This window comes from Muntiacus reevesi, chromosome 12, assembly GCF_963930625.1.
Source record: "Muntiacus reevesi chromosome 12, mMunRee1.1, whole genome shotgun sequence".
Taxonomy (NCBI): domain Eukaryota; kingdom Metazoa; phylum Chordata; class Mammalia; order Artiodactyla; family Cervidae; genus Muntiacus; species Muntiacus reevesi.
This window is the reverse complement of record NC_089260.1, coordinates 10701167-10725671: the sequence shown is the minus strand read 5'-3', so window position 1 is coordinate 10725671 and position 24505 is coordinate 10701167. Positions and strand designations below refer to the sequence as shown.

General features: G+C 36.8%; 1 protein-coding gene across 2 annotated transcripts; it reads right to left on the bottom strand.

Moving 5' to 3' along the window:
- Window positions 1-1362: 1362 nt before the first annotated feature.
- Window positions 1363-24505, bottom strand: CIBAR1 (CBY1 interacting BAR domain containing 1). 2 transcript variants are annotated; one of them, XM_065902866.1, is made up of 9 exons: window positions 24249-24505; window positions 23551-23785; window positions 20962-21030; window positions 19950-20051; window positions 17561-17566; window positions 15834-15938; window positions 7147-7260; window positions 3377-3496; window positions 1363-1752 (listed from the first exon to the last, which is right to left on the bottom strand). In XM_065902866.1, the coding sequence occupies exons 1-9, from the start codon at window positions 24272-24274 to the stop codon at window positions 1663-1665; spliced, it is 867 nt and encodes a 288-aa protein (XP_065758938.1). In that variant the 5' UTR covers window positions 24275-24505; the 3' UTR covers window positions 1363-1662. The 2 variants fall into 2 exon arrangements, with proteins under 2 accessions (XP_065758938.1, XP_065758939.1); XM_065902867.1 differs by lacking the exon at window positions 7147-7260.

The window sequence follows — 24505 nt, the reverse complement described above, 5'->3', positions numbered from 1 at the left end:
CCTTTCAGGTTTGCCAACCTCTTGCTGGCCTAAAAATTAATTATATGTGAAAGTATTATGTGTAATAGTCCTTTTGTCCTTAGAATATTTTTTCAAATAGAGCATATGTTTTATATCATAATTTGATTGCTTTAAATATCAGGCACTATTTTAATTTTACAAATAGGGCAACTGATGCTCAAGAGAAGTAAGTTGCGATCATAATCTGCAAGAGAAATACTATAACCTTGTTTTTTTCACCAAGCTACAATACCAAGGTTAAATACTGAGAAAATGCAGTGACATCCTCAGTTTCTTATGAATGTAAATTTATTTGTGCATGCTGTGTGCTGTCACTTTAGTTGTATCCGACTCTTTGTGATGCTGTGGACTGTAGCCCTTCAGGCTCCTCTGTCCCATTGGGGGGTTCTCCAGGCAAGAATACTGGAGTGGGTTGCCATTCCCTTCAGGACATCTTCCCAATCCAGGGATCAAATCAACCTCTCTTACATCTCCTACATTGGCAGGTGGGTTCTTTACCACTAGCACCACCTGGGATATTTATTTACAGTTTTTAAATGTTTTGAATATTTTATTTACTTAAGTAACTATCACTTAGGACTATTTTCAGGAAGCAATGCTTTAAGAACAGATCACGAATAATTTCAAAAGTCAAAAAAGCATTCTAGAAAAGTATTTTTCTGTTATGAATAACTGCTTTTTGTGGTAATCCCAGATAATATTGGTTTCCTAATTTTTATATGCCAGACTGGGATCTATGAAATAATAAGTACAATTCTCCATCCAAAGAAATAAAAGCATGAGATACACTGAAAGGCTTTGATTAAATTGTTTTCTATTTTCAGGAAAGCGAGTGACTGTGTACTCTTACTGATTATATGGTAGGCTGATAAAATATATAACTTTTTACTGATTTATGATTTGCTATATTTTTTAAGGGAAACATTCCAACAAATTCTAGCTTTCCATAAGTTGTGGTGCCATATATAGTGCTTTAGTTTGACTGTGGTTTTGTTTTAAAACCAGAATCAAGCTGAATGTAGCTTTTTAAAGCTAAAATTTATGCTTATGTATAGTTGTGAAACACTGATAGTGCCCTATTCCTGTTATTTGAGAGTGACTATAATACTCTTGTTGAAAAGTAAATTTATATACTGAATGAGGAAACTTTAGGTTGTAGTAAAAGTGAAAAAGTACAAAGGAAAAAACACTTAGCTTTTTGATGAATGCTTTATGGAATAAAATTTGTATTTAATCAGAATGTCTATCTAGGACCCTGTTCTGGTGTTGAAAGCATGGTGTCTTAATCTAAAGGAAGTAAGTGGAATTGTTAAATCTCTTTTTGTTATTTACCTACTACAACCAACTAGGTTAGTGCATTAATTTGAAACAGTTCCGAAATACATTGTTTTTAAAAAACAATGGAACCTATAAAAAAGATAGTATGATGCTAGATAGAAATGTTGAAATGACTGATGGGTAATATTTTTTAAAACTTCCAGTTTTGGTTGGCATAAATTTCCTTTAATAATTTCTACATTTCCAATAGGATTTCATTTGAGGTTTAACGTATCAAGCCAGTATTATGTTTCTCAGTTTTAGTAATTCTGGATTCCAAGTCATTTAAGCTGAAAATTGAAATGCAAAGTTTACTTAAGAAATTTAATTTTCTTCTTCTGTAACATCTAAGTCTTCATCTTCTTCATCATCATCTTCTGTTTGCTGATCCTTTCTTAGTCGACAGGTCAATACCTGTTAAAAGTTAACATGTTTTAAAAATCATTAACTTAAAAATATCTTTTTTATGCCCTGATAGATAGATAGATATAAGGGCACATAGAACAAATATCAGAAAAATGTCCATAAATAATATTTAGTAATGAAAATTCTAAATTATGAATTGTATTTAAAGGTTTGAAAACAATCACAAAATTTTTTCATTCATGTTATTAGTTTTGAACAAAAGTGTGAAATTAGCCATTTGAACTCCAGTTGGATATCAGTACTTTGATAACATACTTCCAGAGAAAAGTACATTATAAAATATTAAAAAATTTTTAAGTTAAATAATTCTTAGGTCACAAAAACATGAGAATCATCAAAGGGATGGCAGAACAAAAGGATATTTCAACAAGGCAAAAATGTTAAACTTTGAACATAGTGTGATTTAAAATTAATGAGATGAGAATCTGAATTCACGACTTGGCTTTCATTTCTGTTGCCACTTGGGTCATCCTGCTTCAGACTTTTTAGAGGGTGACTATACCTCCCAGGGCACATCTGCAATGTCTGGAGACACTTGATTGTCCTACTGGGGGAGGGTAAGGGCATTACAGAGCTCCTGTAGGTAGAGGCTGGGAATGCTGCTCAGCATCTGTCCAATGCACAGGACAAGAGACCACACCCCCGCCACCCCCGTCCCCCAAATCATCTGGCTCAAAGTTGACTGCTGAGGCTGAGAAACCTTGGCATTATGTAGTCTGAAGTGCTACACAGATCTTGGCTAATTGAGGTGATACTATTAGCTCTAAATAGTCAAAATTCTCTATGTACTATATACTATAGATTTATGGAATTTATTTAGTACTGGAATAATAAAAGTATCATTTGGTTAGGGGGAGAGATGCGTAAGTAAAAAGCAGTAAATAAGTGCTTAGAAGATAAATGAGAACAGAAGGTATTGGCTCACATACAACTGAATGCTCAATTTTAAATTCTGAAGGCTAGATATGAAAAAGACCATAGCTTTCTAAATCAGAAGTTGGCAAGCTAAAGCCCAGTTTGTCTTGTTTCTGTAAATAAAGTTTTATTACAACATGTTGATTTGTTAATGTATTGTTTGTGGCTGCTCTTGGTTGGGGCAGAGACCACGTGGTCCACATAACCTGGTATTTTCTCTCTGGCTCCCAAGGAAAAAGGGATATCGCCTACTGTAGATACCAGGTACCTCAGGCTTTCTGGATATAGAAGAAAAGAGAAAATTGATGCTTTGCCTAAAGATACGTGCTTCTGCATCTATGGTAACATTCAGGAAAGGTCCTTTCTAGGTATTTCCAGTAAGCCATGCTAGTGGGATTTAAACCCTAGGCAGTTTGATTTCAGAATCTGATCTTCACATTATACCAGAGAACAAATGTAAATTAGCATTCTCCTGCCCATTCTACCTTGCTCCTGAATGTTCTGCTTCAGAGAGTCATATATCTCACAGATAAAAGAAGTATCAATAATAGAGGAGAACCTACTGCAGTTTCACATCATTTTATATATAAGAGGGTAAGAGCAGGTTATTCAAGATCCTATGATTTAAGGAAAACATTTTTAACACTGAACAAAAGGCAGTAGCTTACATTCCTTAAAATTATGGTTTCTAGCTCACCTGTCCTGTTCCAGATACACACTTAGCTGACAAGGATCTTTGAAGAGGTGACTTCGAATTTGCTCTTACAATATCTAAACGGGATGGATAATCTTGGGGATACAGAGAATGTCGGAAAACCTGTTGCAATGATAAAACAATGTTATAAACTAGATACTAAACTGGAAATCTAGAAAGTCATGTTCCCTTTAGTGAAGAATTTGTTGAAGCAACTCCCCTCCCCCACCCTGCCCCAGGGACATTATTTATTGCAAATTTAAAACAAAAATTTAAGAAATATTTTACGTTGGAAAGACGTAAGCGAAAAAATTCTACTGAACCATGTAAAATGATGACGGGTCCTGAAACAGTCACTTAAGAGCTTTTGCTGGTGAAACGTGAAAAGTTCCTACCTTCAAAGAGTATGCAAGCCAATGAGACAGTAAGTCACACCTTTGATTCTTTCTGTTCTGCCTGTCCTCAACTCTTACCAGTTTAAATTCACTACAGTGCTTTCCCAGTATATCACAGAAGAGCAGATGGAGCCATTCTATGAAATGCCAATGTCATTAGCATCTCAAATGTCATTGCTTGTTAGTTCTTTTTCCTTAAAGCAGTAGTTCCAAGTATTACTGCACTCTTAAGTTTCCTTATTTATCTTTTACACCACCATTTTGTAACATAAAACAGGCACGTCTGTCAGATGTGAATTTCTTCATATTCCCTCACTTTCCCCTCAACTCGTCATGCTCTCTTTTTGCTTTTTTAAAGCAGGTATCATTCTGAGTCTCCACAGTGCATCTTCCCCTTAGCTAAAACTTCAAACCAACAAACAAAAACTTGCTCTTTTTTCTGCTTTTTTTAAACATTAAAGAAGTACAGCACATAAAAGCAATCAAGGGATGAAACGTAACAAAAGCGCTAAGATGTGCTTTAGGGCAATCCAAGCATGCTGATAATTAAGTTATTTAAGAGCTTCACTGAAGACACAGTTATATTTTGGTGCTAGAAGTGGACCCTGGCATCCTGGTATGATATCAAAAGTGGATGACTGAAGTCACTGGTATTTGGAAGAAATACATTTTTGTTAAAACAACATTCTTTTCTTTGGGTTTTCTAGCAAAGATAAAAGTGGGAAATGGAAGATAATATACCACCCTTGGGATAAAAGTCTAAACCAGTTAAATATTAATCTACTGCAAAAGACCATATTTACAGGAATATTTATTGGCAATACTGCATTTTCCAATATATGGTCCAAGATCTTTTCTACGAGTGAGTCTCAAGATCCGAATATGCTCTGAACTGAATGTACAGAGGTGATCTTTTGAAGGGGGATATGATAGCACTTTTAATGTGAAGAACAAATCAGGTAAGGTGGTTTCTGATGTAACTGGATGCAAAAAACTAGCTGTTGTCTGAATAAATCAGCAATTCTCATGTAGTAAGGACTAGAACCTAAGAATATGAAATTATTTCTCTGTCCCTCTCTGCATCTTTTCTCTACTTGTTTCCAAGAAACTTTGTATTTAAAGTTTAAAGGGTCCTTCCTCTCCTTGGTAGCTGGTGTAATTTTACTTTGGCTTGTCCCACACAACTCTTCCCCAGACTGCTTTCCTCTCCTTTCCATAAGTTACGGCACCATAATGCATTATCCCTCAGGACCTTTGTATAACTATCTGTACTCTGCCTGATACTGTAGACAGGGATTCGACATACCCCTCAAACTTCTGAATAAGAAATCATTCTTTGATTCTCCAGACTATTTAGGATCCTCCATCACATACACTCATTTGCAAACAGTATGTTATCTACATTTCTTCCTTCATATTATGAAATGTATCTTTTTTTAACACCTGAACTCTTGACAACTTGGACCAACTCCATAGTGCTGAATCCTCAGCACTCACAACAGTGTCTGGCATATGACAGATGCTCAGTAAACAGCTGACGAATGTACACAAGGATCTCCATTTCAGAGACAAGCAATGAAGTGTGAAGAAATTAACTTGCTCAATAGTGCCCCATCAGAAAAAGTGGGGAAGTTGATACTCAAAACACATCTAGACAGCACTGAGATTTTGAGTGTTTATGGATCTCTCCTACAAGCGACCTAGCTAGCTGATAAAGAATAGTGTTGAGAGAAGTGGTAAAGTAAGTGCTGTGACAAAAGAAGATACCTAGGACCTATGGAACAAGAAACAAAATCTTTGGGTCCAGAGGGCTTGAGGAACTTGAAAGTGCGTTAAGTCAAGGGTGTTAGAAAATGGAGAATGGAAATACTTGTAACGGGAACTGCAACCTAACAGCCAAAGTGGGGGGTCGATTTTAAACCTGCCACTCAATGCAGTGTTGCTTCTTGCAGGAGACAGTTCATGTCACTCACCAAGAACCATGCTTCTGGCAGTGTAGATAGGGTAAAAACGGTGTCTGTAGTCAGACTACTGTTTGGCTTCCGGCTATGTTACTAGCTATGGGATCCTCTGGAAAGTTCCTTAACCTCACTGTGCCTCAGTTATTTCATCCATAGAAATGAGGACAGTAAGTACTTTTATTAAAATTCATGGTAAGATTAAAATAATACAGTGAAAATGCACAGGTCAGTAGCTGGTTAATCACTATAAACATTTGCTATTTTATAAATTACAGTTAAAAGCTTGATGGTTATTTTTTTAAAAAATAGGATGTAAAAATGAGTGAAAATGAAGAAACCTTAGCTTTAGTATTTGGAGGGAATAGAAATCATTCTATTAACAAATAGTAATAGAAATATGATTGTGTATGCTTTACTGAGGTAAAAGTGAGATCAGATTTTGGCATTGGAAAACATACTAAAACATGTACTTCTCTTCATTTTGGCCAAGCTTTATAGTCTGGTTTTACTGAATTCATGTTTCTTGAAACCAGTGGAGTAGTGGGAAGTGAAGCCTTGGGGAATCTCAGATATTTTACTTAAGAAAATAAATGGATCCTTGAAAATTATGGAATTAACTTATATAATTAAAAAATTTTGGCTATATCTTGAGAATACATGGCTGTTCTCACTTCTACTGTAGAGATAAATGGACAAAGTACATCTTGAATATTTAAGAGTTAATATTTGCATTTAACTATCAATACAAAGCAAGCCTGGAGAACCAGTATTGCCTGGAGAATCCCATACATATGAGCCTGGCAGGCTACGGTCCATGGGGTCAGAGAGTCAGACACGACTGAGTGAAACACACATACAGCCACCCCCCTCCCCACCTATATACAAATCTACACTTATTTCAAAGCTTACAGATTAAGTCTCACAAAACTAGTTAGAAACCAGATTCTGCTCTTTTACTAGCTAAGTGGTCAAGGGCAAGTTAAGTTACTTAAAGCCTCTACACCTGCTTTCTTTAGTTGTAAATGAATCATCACAGCACCTGAGTTATAGGAGTGAGTGAGAAAATGTAAAGCTTTCAGTGTTGTGCGTGGCATAAATACTCAAATTTTGACTTAAATCAATAAATAGTACTTTTAACACACATAAGTGACTTATACCACTAGTCAAAATGATACCTTATTTCACATTATGGCTTTGTTTCTATGTTTTACTAGATATTAATCCTTTGAACTTAACCATGGTTAATTTGAAAAGTTAACTAGAAAGTCATAAAGGTTCAGCTATTTGGAACTGCATACAATGACATCTAAACCACGTAGTGTTGTAATTTTAAGATATTTTTACCCAAACTGTAATGGTTTCTTTTAAATATTTCCATATCAATAGAAGAATTGAGCTTAGATAGACATAGTCCTACCTCTAAATCTTCTTCTTCATCAATCTTTTGTATATTTTGGTAGGCAGCAGTGTAGACCTCTAAAGCTTTGCCGTGAAATAACATTTCAATAGTGATAAATTCTGAAAATATAGTCTGAAAAAACAAGGATTTGAATTTAAACAAATTGCTTCATGAATTTAGTAGTTATTCTCTACTATAGTCTTGACATTTTATTAAATACAGAGGTTTTTCAACAGGGAATGAAGTACAAATGATAACTGGAATAAAAATAGTTGCAGATATCTTCTGCAGCAAAACTTTCAAATTACACAAAATATTTAGTATCTTATTATTTACTTCTGTTTTTAAGTATGTTCTATTAGACATTTATGTTTAAAAAAGATGTTTGTCACTACATCACTAAAATGTTTGTCACTATGTACTCTGTTGCTCAATGCCTATAAATACTAGCTAAAGAAGTTCAGTTCTGATGCTTTTTTTCTTTTTTTTTTTTTTTAGCAACTCCAACTGGTGTTTAAAGGAATGTTTTTAGGCAAGAATTCCATCCCAACATATTATATGTTGCTTGTATTCTCCAGCCACAATTCCTACTCCTGATAACAGCATGATACATTTGCATAGAGCTTTCCAGTTTACAAATATATGACATGCTCAGCATTGCTCATAGTTACAATGTTAAGACTTGGGTCTGATTCTTCAAGGTTATAGCTCCTGCTCATTGTACTGTGCTGTTCTCACTGGATTCAATTATTTCCTTTGCAAATACACTGCAGGTAAACTCTTATCAGCAAGATGATGACAACTTTTGCTCAGGAAGGCTATGAGAAAAGAGAATGAATAAGGGTGTGCACCTGATCTAAGCAGGCGTGGGAGAAGAACTGGTAGGCAGAAACTATGTAAGCCAGATACGTTTTCAATAAAAAGGGTCTCATCCTTCTATCATTTTGTCTCTTATCAAGATAAAAAAATCGGAGCAGTAACATAGAGAGCAGTGGAGAGAATAAGAATAGGATAGAAAATATTCAAGCACTGTCCTTAAAGGGGCAGTATAGATGAAATGGGTTAGGCTCAAAGGCAATAGTCAAATACTCATTTTCCTTAATTTCTGCTCTCCTGTCTTAACCACCCAGATAGGAGTGGTCCTGCACCCTGGAAGACAGCCATACAGCTATCTTGTAGTATCATATTTAGAAACAATTTTCCTCAAATAAATACATCTTTCAATGATCACATGTAATCTGCTAATCTGGAATGGGTCAATATGGTAAGAGATGGGCATACAAGGAGTTTCGTTTACCCCCTTTTCAATTTTGTTTGACTAGAAGGCCATTTTATTTATCAATTTTATTGGTGGGAGATGGGGGAGTTAATGGAATTCTCTACTCATTGGCAAGTATTCTGTAAAGCAGGTGGCACAGCAGTTAAAAATAGGGGCTCTGGATTAAGATTAACCTGATTTCAAATCAGGGGTTCCTAGATGGTGTTAGTGGTAAAGAACCTAACTGCTAATGCAGAAGACATAAGAGACGCAGGTTCAATCCCTGGGTAGGGAAGAACCCATGGAGGAGGGCATCCACTCCAGTGCTCTTGCCTGGAGAATCCCACGGACCTGGCGAGCAAGGTCCATGGGGTAGCAAAGAGTCGAACACGACTGAAGTGACTTAGCACGAGTTCAAATCAAGACTGAAACAAATCAGCTGTGTAATATTAAGCACTTTATCTGTTCTTTAATTTCAAAATCATAGGTTTTGCCTTAAGGGTTAAATGTAATCAAGAAAAAGTATAGTATGGTTACTGGCTTAGAGTAAGTGCTCAGCACAAATTAGCTAATTTTATTGCTAAAGAAGTAAGTCAGATAAATTAGAAATTGTTCCTTATGTAACATTAAAACCTCCATCCTGGTTTAATTGGAAAGCAGAACATTTAACAAAAAAGTCATTAAAGGTCTTGTTAACCATTTTTGCAAATAAAGGTAAAATGACAGCTCTCTAGAGTAAAGGCTACTCAATAAATGATTTCAGGAGAACTTTCTATTCATTTGAAAATAATAAATTTAGACATTTAAATATTTAAAATACTAAAAGATCATACAAAGACTAGAAGAAAATACAGCAAATAGTTATATAATCTCAGGGATGAATACTCCTTTCTAAATACAACATCAAGGCAGAAAGACCAACAGATCTGGCAGCAAAAAATAAGACTAAGGTGGCAAAAACATAAGCAACAAAATGGGAAAATATATTTCAACATATCTTCTCTTTAATATAATAGGTTAATTTTCTCAGTTTGAAGAGTTTTTAAAAATTAACAAAAAATGCCAACACTCTAATAAAAATATAAGCTAAGGTCAAGTGAGTAATTTAGTGTCATTAAATATATGAAAAAACACTTCCTCAACAGTAGTAACTGAAAATCAAAATAATACTGATTTTACACTATCACACTGGGTACTATTAAAAATACTACTACTCAGCATTGTTACACTGGGTGCTCATGTAATGTTCTGCAGAAATGTAAACTAGTCAAAGATTTGTGGACAGAAGTTATAAACAGCTATCCAAATTGAAAGTGTGTATGCTCTTTGAACAAGAATGCTACTTCCAGTAATTTATCCCCCACAAAATAACTGAACCAGCAAAAGGGTGGATGTTTAATGATGCAATGAGATCTATAATAGCAAAAATAATCTAGATGTCCACCAACAGGTGATGGTTAAACATATGAATATATCCATGTAGCTATACTATTCTCCATATAGTATAGCAAAATACTATACAAGGATACCAAAAAGGACAATATGGAACTTTGTTTCTTACCACAAATATATCCATGATATATTAAATTTTAAAAAGAGATGCTACATATAGTGTGGTCCCACTTAAATATAACTGTATAGGGGTAATAATATTGCCTTTCTCATAAGACACTGTGAGGAGGAAATAAGTTTATCCACATAAAATGTTTAGAATGTGTGGCATAGTTAATGTCTTAAGAAATATTGGTTGTTGTCATTCTCCTTAGTATATTTCTTGTGTATGTTTCATAGAAAAAAAGTCTGGAAGGATATAAACCAAGATGCTGATCATTTCTCAGTAGGGAATTATGTTTTCTTCCATAATTTTATGAAAATTTATGGTCATTTTATATTTATAAGAAAAATAAAGCTGATAAAAACTAAGTCTTGAAGATGTTTCTTGTTCACATCAGCTACTTTACCAATACTGAATTGCTATCCCTATCTGTTCCTGGAATGACCCCTGATCAAGATCCTTTTCATAGGTCAGAAAATTCCCTTGACAACATATAACTGATGACTTTTCCTATTACATGGGAAAGAAATAGAACTACGAGTTTTCTTCCACATTCTATACAACTAACTAAGTTCATAGCAACTTCTCTCAGAAAGACAAACTTTGCAAGGTTTGTATGAAGTCTTTTACTAAGAATTGTGCTACCTTACTAATTAATGCTGCTACTAAAATTCAGATGGACTTGTTGATAAACCCCACCTCATAGTTAATACATTATGAGCACTGCTCACTACTGTCAATCATTTCTACCCTCAGGGAGATTTAAGCACCCAGAAGTTCTGCTTCCATCTGAAACAGTAGCCTGAAAACAGGTAACAATAAGAACATTCTTAAGAAAAAAAGAATGTTCTGTGTTTCTCCCAAAATATGAGTGGCATCAATGAGTTTTTTCAAGAATTTGTCTCACAAATAGAAGTGTTTGTAAGACATGCTAACATCAACATAGCAGTACCTGAATACTGTTTTTATTAGAAATAAGGGTGTGGTAAAGTAACCCTTTTTATCTGATTGTTAAGGCTCTTGGGTGTAGGATTTATGCATCCTTCTTTGTCATAAAACATCTCAAATGAAGCTTAACTTTGAACAGGAACAGTTTGACAGATAAGGAGGAAAGGTAGAGATTGGAGATTCATAATCCTAACAGACTGGAATTGATTCCTGGAACTGATAATTCTGGGATTTTGATAAGAGTCTGTATTAAAAGTGTACATTTTCACAGATGACATGACCTTATATATAGAGAATCCAAAAAAAAAAAAAAAATCCAAAGGAATATGCAAAAAACTATCAGAGCTAATAAGAGTTCTGCAGGGTTGCAAGATACAAGGTTAGTACACAAAAATCAATTGTATTTCTGTGTATTTGCAATGCACAACTGAAATGAAATGAAGTAAACAATTCCATTTATAGTAGCATCAATAATTATGAAATACTGAGGAAAAAGTTTAAAAAAGCACAAAACATACATTATTAAAATAAGGATGCTTTAACTAAATGGAAAAACAGCCCATGTTCATGGATTGGAAGAATTCATCCAAAAAGGCACTACTCCCCAAACTGATCTACAGATTTGATGCAATCCCTATCAGAATTTGGTGGCTCAGACGGTATCTGCTTGCAATGCAGGAGACCTGGGTTCAATCCTCTGGAGAAGGGAGTGGCTATGCACTCCAGTATTCTTGCCTAGAGAACCCCATGGGCAGGGGAGTCTGTCGGGCAACAGTCCATGGGGTTGCAGAGAGTAGGACATGACTGAGTGACCACGCATGCACATGCGCACGCTGTCAGGATCCCAGCCGACTTGTGGAAACTGATAAGCTGATTCCAAAATTCACACCAAACTACAACAGATTCAGAATAATCAAAAGAATCTTAAAAAGGAACAAAATAGAGAATTTATACATCCCGACTTTAAAACTTATTACAAAACACTGTTAAAACAGTATGGTACTGGAATAAGAACAAGGAAATGGCAAACTACTCCAGTATTCTTGTCTGGGAAATCTCACGGACAGAGGAGCTTGGTAGGCTACAGTCTATGGGCTTGCAAGAGTCAGATGTGTTAGTGATTCAACCACCACCATACATCAATAAAAGAGAATGGAAGTTCAGAGACAAAACATGTCAACTTTCAACAAGAGTGCCAGGACTTAAAAAACAGTCTCTTCAACAAATCACTGGAACAACTGCGTGGACAGATGGAAAAGAATGGGGTTTAACTTTCAGTTCACGTGATACACAAAAATTAATGGATCAAAGACTTAATAGTGAAAACTTTAACAGTGTTAGAAGAAAACCAGGATAAATCTTTATAATTTCGGATTTGGCAATGGATTCTTAGATAATGACGCAGTCCACAGAATTCTCCAGGCCAGAATACTGGAGTGGGGAGCCTTTCCCTTCTCCAGGGGATCTTCCCAACCCAGGGATCAAACCCAGGTCTCCCACATTGCAGGTGGATTCTTTACCAGCTGAGCCACCAAGGAAGCCCAATAATAGTGGAGTGGGTAGCCCTTCCCTTCTCCAGGGGAACTTCCAGACCCAGGAATTGAACCACGGTCTCCTGCATTACAGGCAGATTCTTTGCCAGCTGAGCTATCAGGGAAGCCCAAAGATAAACTGGACTTCATCAAAATTAAAAAGCTTTGTGCTTCAAGGGAAACCATCAAGACAGTGAAAAGAACTCACAGAATGGAAGGAAATAACTGCAAAACATTTGATAAAGGATTTGCATACAGAATATAAAAAGAACTCTTAAAAATGAAATAAAAAAGAAATCCAATTAAAATAATCTGAATAGACATTTTTTTCTCAAGGAAGATATCCAAATGGCCATAAACATCAGCAGGAAAATGCAAATCAAACCACAATAAGATATCACTCTACACTCACTAGGATGGCTATAATGAAAAAGTTTGGTGAGCAACAAGTATTGGGGAGGATGCAGAGCAATCAGAAGCCTCATATAATACTGCTGGGAAAATACAGTGGCACAGCCACTTTGGCAAAGAGTCTGGCAGTTTCTCACATAATTAAAGACAGAGTCACCTTATGAGCCAGCAATTCAACAGGGTATATGGTTGAACTAAAATGAAAAATGTCTAAGAGAAGTATGTCTCAACAAAAACTTGTACATGAATGTTAATATCATTAATCATGACAGCGAAAAGGTACAATGTGGTAATATCCATACAATGGAATATTATTCCACCATACAAAGGAATGAGACAGATATTGATACATGTTACACCATAGATAAACCTTGAAAGCACGCTAAGTGAAAGAAACCAGTTATGAAAACCATGTATTTTATGATTCCATTCATATGAAATGTACATTCAGAAGAGCCAAGTCCAAAGAGACATGAGATTACTGATAGTTGCTTAGGCCGTGGGTGGGGGCTGTGGGAGCAGGGAGGTAAAAGCTAAAGTGTACTAGGCCTCACTCTGAGATGGTAAGAATGTTCTAAAATGGAGTGGTGATGGTTGTAGATATCTGAACATATTAGAATCTGCTGAGCTGTATGGTGAATTGTATGGTATATGAATTATCCCTCTAGCTTTTTTTTGGTTTTCTTCTATTTTTTCTCTTTTTTTTTGTTTTTGTGACTGCCACAAGACCTCCCTCTTCTAGGGGCAGGAGACCGCAGGCAGAGAAGCATGGAAGCACGTTTTTTCTCCATGCACCCTCCACTGTGCAGTGCCTGACTCCCTATCCTGCTGCTTCAGGAAATCCCAGGCTGCAGTCGGGAATTCTACACTCACTGTCTCTGCTTGTTTTGTAACTGGTGGTGCTCATGGGATTATAAACGCCTGTTGAGTTGGCCAGCGTGCAAAAAGAAGCACATGGAAGTGAGTCCAAAGATCAGAGACAAAGATTGCCAGGTGTAAAACAGAAGTGTGCAGGCATGAAGAACAGCGGTAGGGTAAGGAATCGGGCTCCCAGGTCACTAAAGAAGTCCTTAGGTGGCAATGAATCAGGCATATCTCACAAGTTTCCAATTGTCCTTTTTAGATGAAAGCTAATTGTTTCAACCTTCCTTCCCTTCTCCCTCAATTTAAGAGAGGATGCTGGCAGTTACATTACGCCCTGCCAGTGCTCCCCCATGTCGGCAAAAGGGTTGTCTCGGGCCAGCCTGCTACGGAGCTCTTCCTGAGTAGCAGTCTACATTACACTCTGAGTGCTGAATTGACAGGCTTACTTTTTTTTTTTCTTCAACCTTCAGGACCAAAGTAGAGACCTTTGAGCCTGGCTATCAGAAAAAATCAAAGTTCTGGAATTCTATGAAACTATGATAGGAAATTAAAAAACATAAAAGGACAAATAAATGTTTCATTGATTGCAGAGAGGAATGGTACAATTAAGTGGCAGGTAATGCTGATTTTATTGATAAGGGCATAACTTTTGAAAGAAGGATAATTTGTTAGTAAGTTATGAAAGTAACAAAAAATACTTCTCTTTAAAAGCTGTTCCAGAAGAATTTGCAGGGAGTGAAAAGGCATCCTTAGATGACTTGTTTTAAAGGACACAACGTGGTCATAAGTAATCCTCCAAATCTTTCCAAAATATTGATGAATAAGTCACTGAAGACCATCTTTAGGTTTGGGGATTTGGGAGGGAGGTTCTGGAGGGAGGGCATATACATATAATTATAACTGACTTCCACTGTTGTATGGTAGAAACCACTACAACATTGTAAAGCAATTATCCTCCAATTAAAAAAATATCATCTCAAGTCCAGGAACCTGAATGTCTACTGATGTGTTACAATAAAATAAGGCTATTCCTCCTATGACACTAAACTACGGTGGATGCACGTTTATGTGGTTAGCTACTCTTATTTATTTGATAATGTAGGAATTAGAAAGCTACAAGCCAAAAATATTAGTAATAGTGTTAGGGGAAGCACTGACTGAAACTGCCCACCCTGGCCAGGCACCATAGTAACCATTTGCATGAGCTGTTTTACTACAGGAGGTCCTGGTAAGGAACATAGAACAAACAAGCCACCACCAACAGGAAGAGTTCGGGAAAGGTCAAAAGGAGACACCACATCTCTGACTACCTCCCAGAATCCTTCTCTCTGGCATCTATCTTGGCTGAACAAGGTGTGCACAACCAGGGAGGACTCTGAGTCAGAATAAAAGGCTAAAGACAACCTGGAAACTAATCCCATCACCATAAAACCCATGCAAGCCACGTGACAGAGCTGTTCTCCTGGGTCCCCTGACCCTGCTGCTCCCCACCCGCGCACCCTTTCCAATAAAATCTCTTGCTTTCTCAGCACATGTGTCTCCTCAGACAGTTCTTTTCCGAGAGTCAGACAAGAGCCCAGTTTCGGGCCCTGGAGGGGGTCCCCCTTACTGTAACAATACTGTATAGTAATGGAAAGCACAGGTTTTTAAAATATATAATTGGTTTATAGTTCAGACTTTGAACTGTGGGCTATGATACTGCCTTATATCTCTTCTTAATCACCTCACTTTTATGGTAATATCCATACAATAGAATATTATTCCACCATTAAAAGGAATGAGATAGATACTGGTACGTAGTATACATAGATGCTACACTATGAGGTTGCTGTAAAGATTAAACGATAATTTATGTAAAGTGCCTGGACTAGTACCTGATACATAAAAACATAATAGACTTAATTTTTCTGTGGTTAACAGTATTTTTGATAACATCTGAATATCTGGCCTCTGGTTGGGAATGTAGTACCTTTATATACTGTTGTTTCCATAAGAAAATAACATTTGATATATTTTGTTTATATCTTTCTCACACAGACTATGAACTAAAAAAAAATCAGTAATTTAAATTTTTCATAAATTAAATAAAAAATTAATTTAGAAAACATATTTTGAACCTTAATAGTTATTTTGTTACCTTTATATCCTTTATTTTCTGCTTTTCAAAATTGTCAATAGTTTCCTCCAGATGACGAGTTGTTCGGGTAGCATCCATTGTAGCTCTTTGTAATTCAGTTTCTGCCTACAAAAGTATTCCCCAACCAAAGATACAAAAAACATAAATCAAGTCAGAATCCTTTTGATTGCATCCTTCTGTAAATGCTACCTTTGTAAATACAGTGTTGGCTTTTTATAAATGCAGTTCTGTAAATGCATTTGTAAATTTAATACTGGCTTTTTGCCATAACAGTGTGAATCACTCAAAAATACATATTACCACATAAAGCAATTTATATAATAAACACAGCAGAATAAAAAACTTTAAATTTATTAGATGATATGATTCATGATCTCAAAACAAAATTCCTTCCCTCTTTTTATACAAATCATTCTTTTTCCTGCTATCACCCTGTTGGATTTACTGTAAAACTATTTTCTATATTTTCTACTGCTTTCCCATATTTCAAGTCTCTGCCATTTGTTATGCTCTCCTTTTCCTCTTACTATCTCTCTCCCCTTTAATGCTTTGTCCTGCCTAAAGACCTGTGACTTAAGCATTTTCAATCTTCTAGTTCTCCAAATGCATGAAATGTTTCTACTGCTGAAATATCCTAATCAGGTAGAGGAGAATATACATATAAAGAATGTTGAGTACCAAAGAGTTGATGCTATCGAACTGTGGTGCTAGAGAAGACTCTTGAGAGTCCCTTGGACTGCAAGATCAAACCAGTCAATCCTAAAGGAAATCAACCTTGAATATTCATTGGAAGGACTGATGCTGAAGCGCCAATCCTTTCGCTACCAGATGTGAACAGCCTGATTGGAAAAGACCCTATGCTGGCAAAGATTAAGGGCAAGAGGAGAGGGGGTGACAGAGGATGAGACGGTTGGATGGCATCATTGACTCAATGGACATGAGTCTAAGCAAACTTCAGTAGATAGTGAAGGACAGGGAAGCCTGGTGTGCTGCAGTCCATGGGGTCACAAAGAGTCGGACATGACTGAGTGACTGAACAACAACAAAAAAGAATATACACTACACATGTTTATTTCAGTATATATTCAGTATTATATTCAGTATGAATATTCTTCTTATAAGCTAGTAATATTGCACTATTACTACTTAGTTAATGCTTATTACAAAATATATATATACATACACACCAATAACTAATAAATAATATGGAAAGTCTAATGCTTTGCTTCAAAGTACTGATACTGTTTAGATTCACACTGTACAATCAGTATGGTGGCCACTAGCAACATGTAGCTATTTACATTTAAATTAATTAAAAAGCTGGTTATTCTAATTGCCATTTCATGAGCTCAACACCCATATATATAGCTAGTGGCATATATTTCTCTTTAAAATATCATTTCTTCCTTAATGACAACAGTTGTCCAAAAATATTTAAAATTTTTTGTTGAACTAATAAAACATGTTTTAAAAACATGGCCCAATTTTCTGATTAAGTTCTAATAATGTTTTGTTTCCTATGCTAGTATTATGTTCACTGAAAAGTATCACATATCATCATCTTAATAATTATTGCACAGAAAAAATCTGCAGTTGTAAGTAAAGTTTTGTGACACATAATATTAAAACATTTACACTCTTGTTTTCTAAGAAAATGTATAAATGGAAATAAAGTAAAAGGGTTTACTACAGGGATCCATTTCTCGACACATCACTTTATTACCCACCTGTGACTGAAATTTTTCATAAAGGAAAAATACATTTCAAGTAGAACAATTGATTCCAATAAATTAAAATCATATGCTCTGACAGAATTATATCCTCTTGTAATTAGACTATACATTAATCATAACTTATATTGATTATATACTAACTAGGTTAATTCAGATATACAATTTCAAGAAACTAAGCTTTAAAACATATATATCTGTGTGTATACATTTGCTATAAAGGGTATAAAGTTTTCCTGCATAATTTTACATGCAAACTTTTAATCACAACCAGTAATCAAAAACAGTTCCCTTTATTACTGGGCTTTGGATTTTTTTTTAAATGTAACTATCACAGGATTTATTATGATGAAAAACTTTCTAAATGTTATGATGTGTTAACCTTTTACTAATGAAAATATTCAAGCAGAGTATTTTTCTAATACTGTTCAATACATGTGACTCATGCAATTTTTTACCATGACTACTTAATTTTGACATGTGTTTCCCTTCCCCATTTTTTGACAGTTTAAAATTTGGAAGGGTAGGTAGAGTTGGTTAAACTAGGAAAGAGTAGGAAGCAGAAGCCACAGCTGGGACAGCTGTATCTTAATCTCCTATCACCCTCCAGCAACTATTTTTCATTTCTTAAAGTCTCATATCCTTTCACTCCAGCATAGCAATTTGCCCAAAGTTACACAGCTATTTTTAGGAAAGTGGATACAGATCTGTATTCCTTCCTTCTGTTGAAAATTCTTCAAAATCATATAATGTACTAATTTGGGTAGGAGACACTTTTGGTTAAAATACTATGATGCTTTATGAATAGGATATCAGTGTATTTAATGAAATTAGTCTGCGTACAAAATGGCCTACAAAAGAGTGAGCCAGATTGGTGCTTTTCAAACTGTGCTGCAGGAAACTTTTCAGAAGCTACCAGGGGCCTTGTGGGGGGTCCAGGTAGTGTACTAGGATTCTTCATCACCCCAGCCTCTTATACCTCTTTTATTTTACATACTGAACATTAATGTGTTTCTTTTTAATAGTGAGATGAATTTTAAGGGTCATCCTGGTAAATATTCTTTGATGCTATGACTGAATATTTTTATATTTATAGTGGATACATTTCCATGTAGTTCAGTTCAGTTCAGTAGCTCAGTCGTGTCTGATTCTTTGCGACCCCATGAACCGCAGCACGCCGGGCCTCCCTGTCCATCACCAACTCCCGGAGTTTACTCAAACTCATGTCCATTGAGTCGGTGATGCCATCCAACCATCTCATCCTCTGTCATCCCCTTCTCCTCCCACCCTCAATCTTTCCCAGCATCAGGGTCTTTTCAAATGAGTCAGCTCTTCACATCAGGTGGTCAAAGTATTGGAGTTCCAGCTAAATGGAGACTGTCCTTTATTTTCTAGTCTCAGGTTGTCAAAATCATGAGACATAAGAGAGCATGGGGAAAAAAGGCAGCAGGGTAAGTTGAACGTGAAGTGAAAGTCACTCAGTCGTGTCTGACTCTTTGCAACCCCATGGACTATAGAGTTCATGGAATTCTCCAGGCCAGAATACTGGAGTAGGTAGCCTTTCCTTCTCCAGGGAATCTTCCCCACCCAGGGGACAAATCCAGGTTCCCTGGATCAAACCCAGGTCTCCTGAATTGCAGGCGATTCTTTACCAGCTGAGCCACCAGTGAAGCTCCACAGTAAGGTAGTACTTGCTCTACAATTGCACTTATCCCAGTTGCTTACCCTAAGTCAGGTGCTATTTTTCTTTTTTTGTTTAATTTTGAATAGGCACATTCTAAATTTAAGAAATAATCGCTCTTAACAGAAGAGCCTTGTAACAGTAGACAAGCCTATTAAGACTTGTGTCCAGCTGTGAATCTCAAAACTCTTGAATATCCTAAGCGTCTTTGGCGAGAAGTCATAATTGCAGTTTCACAAAGTAGTTGTTTTCTTAAGAGGAAGGGAATTTTGGGGAAAAAATAGTTTGTTCCTTTCCGCAAATGCAGGGCTGAGAAGGCATTGATATATTAGGATTAATGACAGATCTTTAAGTTACTTTTATAATTAATATTTCATCATCATTTGTTTAGTCATCAATCATTTTTTATGTAAAAGATCTTAGAATTTTGTATGTACTGTTTATAAAATATCTACACATATGAGTGTTTTAAATTTGGAATGTCTATCGTGGTAAACAACACAAGAAGACTGATTTAGGTTGTATACGCTCTTTAAAATTAACTAATTTCCACAGTAAGCATTTTAAATGCCCATGTTTCTTTTCAAACTTTATATTCATATTTGTTGCAGATTTAAAGTATAAATGCATAATTTTCATATATATTTACTTTTGTACAGCATACCTTACAAAATATTTTTTTAAAGACCAAAATTCAAAGGATACAATAACATGTCGATCAGATGGATTTCTCTGACGTGTTCTTTCTAACTGAGTTAACTGTTTAGCTTCTCGATTCCTTGCTGTTAATGTTGCTTTGAGATCATCCTGCAAAAAGGCATTTTTTTTGTTAATAAATATCTCTGATTTAAGAATAAAATACACATTTCTCTGTTTTAGAATGCAAAAACATTCCCTATTTGATTCAGGCATCGCTATCACTGGAATTATTACCAGTGTGTATCTTTGTACGTAAGCCTATGTGCATGTGTGTATTTAATATCTTATTAAATAATGACAGAATTGCAACGCAAATTATACACACACACACACATATGTATATACACACATACAAAATTTTGATTGTGGTGGTAGTTACATGTGTATACACATTTACTAAAACATTTAAAACAGGATAATTTAACTGCATGTAAATTATGCCTCAATAAAATTGATTTTAAATATAGAACTTTCGGAATGTAATATCTACCATGGTGACTAGAATTAATAATATTGTACTGCATTTTGAAAGTTGTTAGGATACTAGGTCTTAAAAGTTCTCATCACAAGGAAAAGATTTTTTAAACTATATATTGTGACAGATGCGAACTAGACTTATTTAATCATTTCACAATATATACAAACATCAAATCGTTATGCTGTACTTCAAGAAAAAAATTTTTCAAAAAGCTTTGTTACACTGACTTTTAGTTTGCATGTTACTGCCTGCTTTAAAACAAAAATATAAGAATATTTAGTAAAATAATTTCTGTCCATATATTCTTCATGACTATAAATATTAAATATTTTAAAGTTTCCACAATAAACAAAATAATGCTATGATGCTATAGTAGTATATAAAAATACTTCATTATTCTCAAAGTTCTAAGAAATAATGCTTCAGTGTGATAAGAATGACTGAACACTACTCTGTACCTTTTCTCAAAAGGATAGTTATTGGAAACCTTGTGTTTTGCTAGAATACCTAAAAATAATAGAAAAAAATGAATTTACTTACTCGCTTCATTTTTACAATGGTTCCATAAGCTTTCAAAGGTTCAACTACTTTGGCTTCAAGTCTTTCAACCTATTGAGAATTATTATAAAATATAACTGAAAAGAAACATAGACATATCAAAATTTAAATTCTGAAATAAAACCTATGCTGTCTATCCAGACCATAATCACTATACTGATTAATATTTGACAGTTTTTAAATTCAAATGTCAGCAACATTTATAAATAAAAGGATAATCTCTGGAAATTGGTAAGACTCAGAATCTAAACTCAAATATATTAAAAACTGTGACAGTGTGCAGTAGCTTTGGTAAGTTTTAAGATCTCAAATTTTATTGCGGCTACACTTTCAGTGTGTTTAACACCTGAATGGATACGTTACATACATTATATCTGAAATGTAACAGCCCAACCTTCCAGATAAGGAAACTGAAGCTGAAAAATATAGCATATTGGAAGCATTTAAAACAACTGCATCCTCAAGAGAAAAAAAGCCCAGAGACCACTGTATTAACTGCAATTTTTTTTTTTATGGGAAGACATTTGTAAATTATCAAAGCTTAAAGAACAAGATAGATGGTCTCAGTGTTGCTGAGCTGTCAATCTCTCTTTTAAGTAGAACTAAACAGTTTTCTTAAACATTGCAATATTTATCAGATTCTGAGTAATTTCTCCTTTTACTAATAGCACTAGTGGAAGGCACTAAAGAAATGAATTTTTTTAAAAGGCAAGTATATAGCTTTTTAAATAAATATAAGAAAAACAACTCCTGGACATTAAAATTTTCTTTTTCAGGATAGGTAATACAAGATGACATATATTTAATTGTTTAAAATGAACATGTATTACTTTTGTAGCAGGAAAAAAACCTTTATTTTGCTGATACATGTTTTTATAATCAGTGAGTATATATAACTTTATAATGGTTTTTGTTTAGTTTCTATAAACAGAATGTATACTTCATTTTAAAAGATTTTAGGAAAATAGAGATCAAGTTCTCACTAAGCTTTTAAATATTAGGAATCCTAGAAACAAATCCATGAATATTCAGGATTATTTATTCCATTTCAAATAATCCATACACTGGTTATTCAGTGTAAAGATTAGCTAGATTTAGCCTACCTTTTTTGTTCATTGTTCTTTAGCACCTCCACCATTTGGTAAGCAAGGGAAATAAAAAGGAGAACACATGTAAATCAATTCACTTTGCTATTTGATAAATAGCATAAAGATTTTCTAGAAAGGGGCACTGAAATTATTGTCTAAAGTAGGATTTTAGGATTATCTGTGGGTATAAACTACTTATGAAACAGTCAAATTCCCAGTTACACATAACTGAAAGTTTATTACATACAAAACATATGAGAAGAACCCACCATTTCCCCCCAAAGTAATTACTACTCAAATTTCTGTATCATTAGCAGTTATAGCTTCAAGGATCATTATCTTCTTTTTGATTTCAAGGTTTTGTTTTTTTTTTTTTTTTTTTTTAACTGAAATTTGTTTCAGGCTTTTAAAAAGAACCAAAGGCACAAAGGAAGCAATACAGCTCAAAAACCGGGCAACTTCTGACAAGTTAAAAGTTAAAGTGAAAACTTCCAACCTGCGTCTTGAACCTTAAAAGAAATATACCTGAAAGTGCAAACGAGGTATTAAAGTAACGGGCTGGGTTTCCCTGATGGCGCAGTGGATAGATAGGTGTCCAGGCGCTAATGAAGGGGACATGGGTTCGATCCCTGGAGTGGGAAGGTCCCACACCCAGCGGAGCCACTAAGCCCATGTGCCACCAACTACTGAGCCCGCCTGCTACAATTACTGAAGCTCTTGGGCCTAGAGCCCCATCTCCGCGACAAGAGACGCTACCGCAATGAGAAGCCTCTTCCCTGCAGGGAAGCCTCCCTGGCCCCAACTAGAGAAAACCCAGGGAGCAATGAAGACCCAGCGCAGGCAAAAATAAATAAATACATAAATTTTTAAAAAGTAAATGGGATTTAACAGTTTAAACAATTACAACACCATCTTCTACCCCTGTCCTTTTGGGGTGGGGTGGGGAACTTCACAAAGTTTCACTGTTGATTGTAATAGAAATCAGTGCACTTTTTTTTTTTTTTTTTTTTGCCCTCCTCTCAATGAAACATAGCTCAACTTCCAGCGCTCGGAAGCAGCAACAAAGATCTCCTGTACAGTTACTACTTATCCACTCACAGTACCACTCCCAGTATCTTCCATCTCCAGATATACTACTTTACAATGTACCTACCGGCAGACAAGACACAAGCCAAGCTCCTTTTCTTGCCTCGGGTACTATGTTTACTATCCCCTGTAAACAGTCACCCCTTTGGCTAAAAGCTGGCAAATGAGGTGGGGAAATTCAGGACTTCAGGACACCCTAGAGGTTAGTTTGAAAACGGCAAAAATTACAGGAAGCTTCCCTTTAATGACTCACACAGTGGTACCGACATGACAATGCACGTTTATCATCAAGTGTGTGCCCGCCACTGCAGTTGGGTAGATTACACGTCTTCACGGCTCCTCTGTCCACCACTTCAGGGCTCACTCATTAACAGGACGCTGTGACCTCACTCCATACCTCGGCTTGTCGATAATCCTGAAGTTTGGCAAACTCGTCCGCAAAGTTTTTCAGGCCCTGCTTTAAGTGCGGGGTCTCGGTAGAGGCATACACGTTGATTTCGTTCACCAGGAGATCCGCTTTGTCTCGCAGTCGGGCGGTTTTCCGCACGTAAGCAGCAAAGATCTGGCACAGTTCTCCGAAATGTTTCTCCACATTGGTGACAGCATCTTGCAGTTGTCTGGTCTGAGCATCCCTACAGAGAAAGGGGACACACAGAAAAGCAAATCATTCTCATCTGATGAGGTGACATGACTTCATCTTCGCGTTACACGTGATGACGCCGACATTCCTGGGGGGTGGGGGGGTGCAGTCTGCAGCTTCGCCGGCGCAAACCTTCAAGCACCCCTGTGTCTCCTCCGGGCCCCCATCCCGGGCCTGGTCTGCACATCCCGCAGTGCCGGCGCCCCGAGAGGCCCCGCTGGATCCGCGGCAGTGCCGGGCCGGCTCCCGGGGACCGCGTTGCGGGGCGCCGCTGGGGCCCAGGGTGGTCGGCCCAGAGCGCGGCGGGCGCCGCTCGGAGCCCGGCCTGAGGGCCCGAACTCGGTCCGGAGGCTCACGGAGGAAGGCTTCGCGCCCCGACCCGAGCCCTCGCATGTGTGTGTGTGTGTGTGTGGTGGGGGGACCCTGGGCCGCTGCGGCCTCCCGGCGGCGGTTACCGGTTTTCCAAGCTGCGCCTCAACATGCTGCCTCGCTCACTGCTGGGGACCCCGGGCTGAGGCCCAACGACAGGGTCTCGGCGCCCGGACGTGCGCCGGGGCGCGAGAGTCCGCCCCGCGCGCGCCCGCCCCCCGCGTCGCGGCCGCCGTCGCAGCCGCAGACGCGAGGGCCTCGGCGTTTCCACGGCAACGAGGCGCGCGCCCCCGCGACCGGCGTCCGGAAGCGCGGGAAGGGCCCGGATGCGGGCACGCGCGGG